The sequence below is a fragment of the Penaeus chinensis genome, chromosome 30 (assembly GCF_019202785.1).
Source record: "Penaeus chinensis breed Huanghai No. 1 chromosome 30, ASM1920278v2, whole genome shotgun sequence".
NCBI lineage: Eukaryota > Metazoa > Arthropoda > Malacostraca > Decapoda > Penaeidae > Penaeus > Penaeus chinensis.
The window spans coordinates 7350569-7358068 of record NC_061848.1 but is presented as its reverse complement, the minus strand read 5'-3'; the positions used below and the strand labels follow the sequence as shown (position 1 = coordinate 7358068).

Genomic DNA, 7500 nt, shown 5'->3' with positions numbered 1-7500 from the left:
CCCTATCCCCCTCTCCTTCTCCCTCACCTTCCTCTCCTCCCACCCCCTACTTCCACCCCTCTCCTCATTCCCCCCCACCTTCCCCCTTCCTCCCCCTTCTCCCACCCCCTTCTTTCCCCAACCACCCTACCCCTTCCCCCCCTCTTAAACGTAGTCGTACCGGAAGTGACGTCATGGTTGATGTGGTCGTCCCTCACGTGTGTGTCGTTGACGCGTGTGACGTTCTTGGCGTGGATGACCACATTAGGGACGCCCTGGCCGGTTAGCGAGTCCCTGACCACGCCCTTCACGCCCAGGTGAGTCTGATGGGCGTTTGGGTATGATAAGGCCGGGGTTTGGGCTTAACTTATTGATAGATATGTAGTGAGTTTATCCATAGGCTGGATATATTTGGATCACGACGCCTCTCTCCTTCACTTGCTTATTAATGTTTTCAATATCTCAGAACAATTATATATGCTATAATTCAAATAAATTTTAAAAAACAATAGAACATAAAGATAAATAAACGTGATAAATATATATATATATATCTAAGGCAGTAACACTCGATATATCACACAAGTGAAAATAACAAGCACAAAGGCCTATACGAAAAAAAATGTAGATAGGTAGATATAGAAAGATAGGTAGATAGATTATAGAAAATACAACGGAAACACAGTAACACACCAGAACACCATCCGAAAATCTATCACAAGACATAACACCAAATAACACAGTACCTGCCACATGTATTCCATCATAGCATCTTTGTTGTCTAACCACTCCTGATAGAGAGCTGTCGAAGGGGGGTACTTGTTACAGCCGATTTCCAGCGTCACTTCGAGGTCATTTGAAGACAGGTAGTTGAAGTCTTGCATACCTGGATGAGATAACGAGAGGTGGGGTTGTAAGTGAGGTTTTGTTTTTTTTTCTTCGGTGAGGGGGGGGGGGGTAGTTTGAGGTAGTTTGTGTTAAGAGGTGTAGGTTTTAGGTGGTTTAAGTGAGTCTTATTTGGTTTTAGGAGTCTGAGTGAGTTAAGAGGTGTGAGTTTTAGGTGGTTTAAGTGAGTCTTATTTGGTATTAGGAGTCTGGAGTGAGTTTTAGGTGGTTCGTGTGAGTTCTTGGTGGTTTTAAGTGTTGAGGTGAAGTGGCGTGATTGTTTGAATGTGGTAGTTTTTCGGGTGACTATCCATTAATTCATCCACTCATCGACTATTCATTTACTGCCTGTCTATCCTCCATCCATTCACCAGTTGCCCATTTAAAGACCCATCCACTCTTTCATAAAACCCCGCCCACTCATTCATAACTCCACCCACTCATTCATAACTCCACCCACTCATTCACAAAACTCCGCCCACTCATTGACAAAACTCAGCCCACTTTCATAAAACCACGCCCACTCATTCACAAAACCCCGCCCACTCATTCACAAACCTCGCCCACTCATTCACAAAACTCCGCCCACTCATTCACAAAACCCCGCCCACTCGTTCACAAAACCCCGCCCGCTCGTTCACAAAACCCCGCCCACTCATTCACAAAACCCCGCCCACTCATTCACAAAACCCCGCCCACTCATTCACAAAACCCCGCCCACTCATTCACAAAACCCCGCCCACTCATTCATAAAACCCCACCCACTCATTCACAAAACCCCGCCCACTCACTTTCAAAACCCCGCCCACTCATTCATAAAACCCCGCCCACTCATTCACAAAACTCCGCCCACTCATTCACAAAACTCCGCCAACTCATTCACGAAACCCGCCCACTCATTCACAAAACTCCGCCCACTCATTCACTAAACCCCGCCCACTCATTCATAACTCCACCCACTCCTTCTCAAAACCCCACCCACTCATTCACAAACCCCGCCCACTCATTCACAAAACTCCTCCCACTCATTCACAAAACTCCTCCCACTCATTCACAAAACCCCGCCCACTCATTCACAATACCCCACCCACTCATTCTCAAAACCCCGCCCACTCGTTCACAAAACTCCACCCACTCATTCTCTAAACTCCACCCACTCATTCATAACTCCGCCCACTCATCCATAAAACCCCGCCCACTCATTTACAAAACTCCACCCACGCATTCACAAAACTCCTCCCACTCATTCACAAATCTCCATCCACTCATTCACAAAACTCCTCCCACTCATTCACAAAACCCCGTCCACTCATTCACTAAACCCCGCCCACTCCTTCACAAAACCCCGCCCACTCGTTCACAAAACCCCGCCCCCCCCCCCCCACTCACCGCCACTCACGGAGTACCAGGCGGCGCCGTTGGTCACTCCGCCGTCGCGCCCGAAGGAGTACTCGCCGGGGCTGCAGGAGGGGCGTTGGGGATCGGCCATGCGAGGGTGGTGCTGGGCGTACACTTCTGCGAGGTGGCTGAGAGAGGAGTGGAGAGTGGGTTTTGCTTAATTTTCTTCTTGTTTGTTTGTTTGTTTATCTATATATTGAGTTGGATTGGGTTGGATATGGTTGGATTTTGGTATTTTTGTAATGGGTTTTGTTGATATGCCAAATTGGTGTTTTTTTTGTTTTTTCTTATATTTTGCCAAGTTCATTTTTTTTTTTTTTTTTTTTTTTTTGGTTATCCTGTATTTGTTTTTGTTTATTTTGTTATGACCCATTATCATAAGGCTTACTTTCCAAAAGATTTATTGTTTCAGTCATGTTCCAGTTATCCTGCATGGATTATTATTATCTCATCATTCCCCATTTATAGTAAACTGGCTTTATAAACTCCAACCTCAAAAAAAAAAAAAAAAAAAAAAAAAGCGCTCGTAACCCACCGGAAAGTCTCGTCGTCGGGGCTACGAGCGTACTCCTGAGCGGCGCCCGAGCGAGAGGCGTCGTAAGGGTAGTTGGCCACGAGATCTCCGCCGTGGAAGTTGGCTGAGAGCACGAAGGGCGTGTTCACGATCCAGTTCATGACGGCGAGGGTCTCCGGCTGGGGCTGCGGGAGGAGGGGGGAGGGGAGGGTTAGGGGGAGAGGGGGTATATGGGTGGAGGGTGGGTAGGTGTGGTGGGGTTTTGTGGTGTGTGTGTGTGTGTGTGTGTGTGTGTGTGTGTGTGTGTGTGTAAGTGTGTGTGTATGTGTATGTGTGTGTAAGTGTGTGTGTATGTGTATGTGTGTGTGGGTGTGTGGGTGTGTGGGTGTGGGTGTGTGTGTGTGTGTGTGTGTGTGTGTGTGTGTGTAAGTGTGTGTGTGTGTGTTTGTGTGTGTGTGTTTAAGTGTGTGTGTGTGTGTGTTTGTGTGTGCGCGTGTGTGTATGCGCGCGTGTGTGCGTGTGTGTGTGCGTGTGCGTGTGCGTGTGCGTGTGCGTGTTCGTGTTCGTGTTCGTGTTCGTGTGCGTGTACATGTTCGCGTGCATATGCGTGTACATTTGTTTACGAATATATATGCATACAACGAATACATTTTCCCAATCACACATACTAACCAAAAAAAAAAAAAAAAAAAAAAAAAAAAAAAAAAAAAAAAAAAAAAAACCCCAAATACCTCTCAAACTCCATTAAAAAAAAAAAAAAAAAAAAAAAAAAACGACCCAAACAACCGAAACAACTGACCTGGTGATCAAGCCTCTTGAGCTGCGCCATGAGGTGGTTGTTATAACTGTTGTGTCGCGCCTCGTTGGAGTACATGATGCGGTCGAGGTCGGGGAAGTCCCTGTTGAGGTCGACGCTGTTGTTGTTGGAGCGGCCACGGAGGTAGTCCTTCCTGCCCTGGGACATAAGGGCGAAAATGCAAGCGTAAGGATGGTAACAAGGGAGAGAGTGAAGAAAGTATGTAGGGAATGTGCATGGAAGAGAGAAAGGCGTAAGGATGGCAATAAGGGAGAGAGTGAAGAAAGAATGTTGAATATGAATTAAAGGAATATGTGTATTTTGGGAAGGCATGGAGCAGAGTGAAATAAAATTATATACATTTTGTGAAGGTAGTCTAGTGACGACGAAAAATAAACGTCCGTTGCGACAAACGTAAAAAACACACATACATGAACAAGAAATGAAGAACGCATATCCTCACACCTTCCCTCTTCATACCACCATCATCAACAACAACAAAAAATCATCACAATAACAAAATCAAAACTTTAAAACCCATATATATCAACAGAAAATATCACCAGGACCTCCAACTCCACTTCCTCCAAACTCACAGTATCGGTCGAGAGCTGCCATCCGTCGGGGTTCATGGAAGGCAGCAGGTGAATCCTCGTCGTCGTCAGGAGGTCCTTGATTTCCTGGTCGCCGTCCCTCCATCCCTGGCACAGGTGGTGGGCGAGGGCAAGGAGCAGCTCGCGCCCTAGGACCTCGTTGCCGTGCATGTTGGCCACGTACTTGAATTCGGGTTCCACTGTTGAGGGGCGGGGCGAGGGGGCGGGGCAAGGGGGCGGGGATGGGGATGAGGTGAGGGGGTGGGGCAAGGGGCGGGACGAGGGGAAGAGGCGGGGCGAAGGGGCGGGACGAGGGGTAGAGGCGGGGCAAAGGGGCGGGACGAGGGGTAGAGGCGGGGCGAAGGGGCGGGACGAGGGGTAGAGGCGGGGCGAAGGGGCGGGGTATGGGGGAGAGGCGGATCGAGGGGCAGGGTAAGGGGGCGAAGGGGCGGGACAAGGGGGATAGGCGGGTCGAAGGGGCGGGGCGGGGCAAGGGGTGGGGATGGCGTGACGGGAGGGGCGGGGCGAGGTGATGAAAAGGAAATTAAGGTTAAGTGTAATGCCAAGAAGATTAGGAGAGATGATGATTGTAATGATAATGATAATGATGATAATGATAATAGCAATAATATAATCATTATCATTGTTATCAATACTATCAAAAGTATCCCTGTTATCAATATTGTCAAAATTATGATTGTTATCAATATTGTCAAAACTATCATTATTCTCATAATTATCCTTATTACCAGAAAAAATCCTCCCAAAAGATACCACAAAAAAAGAAAAGAAAAAACAACTAAGAAAACATCCATCAAAATTCCTCCCCAAAAGATACCACAGAAAAAATAAATAAATAAAAACATCAAATTTAACCAAATTTTACCCCCCACAGAACCCCCCCCCCAAAAAAAAAAAAAAACAGAGCCCCCCCACCCACCCACCTACCCACCCACTCCCCACACTCTACTCACGGAGCTCATGCTGTCCGGGATTATCGGAGAACTCGATGACCCACAGAGGGACGTTCCTCACAGAAGGCTCGCTGAGGGCGTAAAGGCGGGCCACGTCCTTGCACCTCTCCGCCGTCTCCTTCAGGACCTGTTCCACCTCGTCGTTATTGTGGTGCCTGAACTCGAACTTATCCTTCAGGGGCGTCCCGTCTCCGGAGGTTCCTGGCTGCAGGGGGAGAGGAAGGAGGAGGAGGTTATTTGAAGGAGGAAGGTGGAGGAGCAGGTTTTTGGTGGAGGAGGAGGTTGCTGGTGAAGGAGGGGTAGGAGAAGGGTAGGAAGGGTGGTGAAGGAGGAGGAGGAGGTAGAAGGAACAGGTTGGTGAAGGAGGAAGTTAAAGAAGGAGGACGTTATTGAAGGAGGAGTATAAAGATGAGGTAATAAAAACGAGGTTGGGGAAGGATCAGGAGAACAACAGGAAGGGAGGAAGGGAGGAAGGGAGGAAGGAAGGAAGGAAGAAAGAAAAAGAAAAAAGAGAGAAAGAAAGCAAGAGAGAAAGAAAGAAAGAAAGTAAAAGAAAGAGAGAAAGAAAGAAAGAAAGAAAAAGAAAGAGAAAGAAAGAAAGAAAGAAAAAGAAAGAGAGAAAGAAAGAAAGAAAGAGAGGGAGGATAGACTTGATCACAAAGGAGGGTGAGGGACCGATCAGACCGATGAATAATGAAGCGAAGAGCTAATTAAGCATAAATAATATATGGTGAAATTGGCTGGAGATTGACTAGGAGTGCCGTTCCCGTTTTCTATTCTCGTTCCCATTTTCTATTCTCGTTCCCATTTTCTATTCCCGTCCCCGTTTTCTATTCCCGTTCCCGTTTTCTATTCTCGTGACCAAAAAATAGTATTGATATTCGTAATTTGGTGTTTATATATACTTTCTATGACTTCACCATACTTCATGAGAACTTCTGAAAATGTCAATTATTTTTTTTTAAAGTATGAAGAGAAACTTCGGTTTTCATAAACATTCAGAAGCGTGTGACTTTAGCTCACATTTACATCGTAAATAATCCGACGTAATAAATATTAGTATTATAGCTTCATATCACACAAACTTTCTTGCAAAACAGAGGATAATATTACACGCCTTGATACAATCAGAAGTTTCATACTTTTTTTTTTTTAATATATGTGTTTTAAATGTAACGAGCCTTGTGTCTTATCCTCCAGGTTACAGATAATTTGAAAGTAAGAGAGAGAGAGAGAGAGAGAGAGAGAGAGAGAGAGAGAGAGAGAGAGAGAGAGAGAGAGAGAGAGAGAGAGAGAGAGAGAAAGGGAAAGAGAAAGAGAAAGAGAGATAGAGAGAGAGAGAGAGAGAGAGAGAGAGAGAGAGAGAGAGAGAGAGAGAGAGAGAGAGAGAGAGAGAGAGAGAGAGACAAAGCAGAGTGAGGGGGGAGAGAGAGAGAGAGAGAGAGAGAGAGAGAGAGAGAGAGAGAGAGAGAGAGAGAGAGAGAGAGAGAGAGAGAGAGAGAGAGAGAGAGAGAGGGGGGGGGGGGGGGGAGTGATGAGAGAGATAGAAGGAAAAAGGAAGGAAAGATGGAAGAGAAGGAAACAGGAATAAGTAATATGGAGTTAAATGTAAAGAGAGACAGTAAAAAGTAAAATGGAATACAATAAAAGTAAGGAGGAGGAAAGTAACAAAAAAAACAAAAAAAACAAAAAAAAAAGAACAAAGAAAAAAAATATATATATATACATAAAACCGTTTAAATGTAATAATAATCACGAACATTAATTCATAGAGAGAGGAAAAAGAAAAAAAAGAAATGAGGACAGAGGTGAATATCATACTCTTCAATCCTACCAAAAATGTCAATTTTTTGACTTGCAAAATTTGAAAATTGGCGCCAAACTTCGGGCTACAAAGAACTGTCAGTGTTGTCGTCTAACAGATTACGCCATTTCCCTATCCATCTGTTCAAATTAACTTTATTTTAGTTATTTCGTAATAGTAGTATTCCTCGACGACACAAATCATCTGTATTTTATGAGAGTTGATTACGTTAAGGAAAAAGACTTACACGGTCTTATACACTTTTCCATGCAAACAAATCGGGGGGAAAAAAAAAAAATGAAATTTCGTTATTTTCATCACTTTCCGGTCTCAGTAAATTCACAATCCTTTCACCTACCCTTTATTCCTTGATTCTACCCCCCTAAAGCCTACTCACGCCCTGCCCTCGGACAACAGAAGCAATGGAAAAACCTTCAGCCAACCACAACATACCTTAGCGACGGAAGCTGCCTGGACGCAAGCACAGGCGACCAGGACAAGCAGTAGCCTCACGTGCTCACAGGAACACGACATTGTGTCTGGAAGGGTAAATTCAT

At 45.4% G+C, this 7500-nt stretch overlaps 1 protein-coding gene across 1 annotated transcript in view; it reads right to left on the bottom strand.

Moving 5' to 3' along the window:
- The window catches only part of LOC125041360 (carboxypeptidase E-like), a 26810-nt gene that overhangs the window by 12771 nt on the left and 6539 nt on the right, over positions 1-7500 (bottom strand). The window contains exons 2-9 of the mRNA XM_047636240.1: positions 7397-7482; positions 5140-5344; positions 4169-4365; positions 3576-3731; positions 2798-2961; positions 2254-2390; positions 726-865; positions 161-302 (exon numbers count right to left, since the gene is read on the bottom strand). Coding sequence (XP_047492196.1) covers positions 161-302; positions 726-865; positions 2254-2390; positions 2798-2961; positions 3576-3731; positions 4169-4365; positions 5140-5344; positions 7397-7477 — 1222 coding nt within the window. The 5' untranslated portion in view covers positions 7478-7482. The remainder of the gene's footprint in view (positions 1-160; positions 303-725; positions 866-2253; positions 2391-2797; positions 2962-3575; positions 3732-4168; positions 4366-5139; positions 5345-7396; positions 7483-7500) is intronic.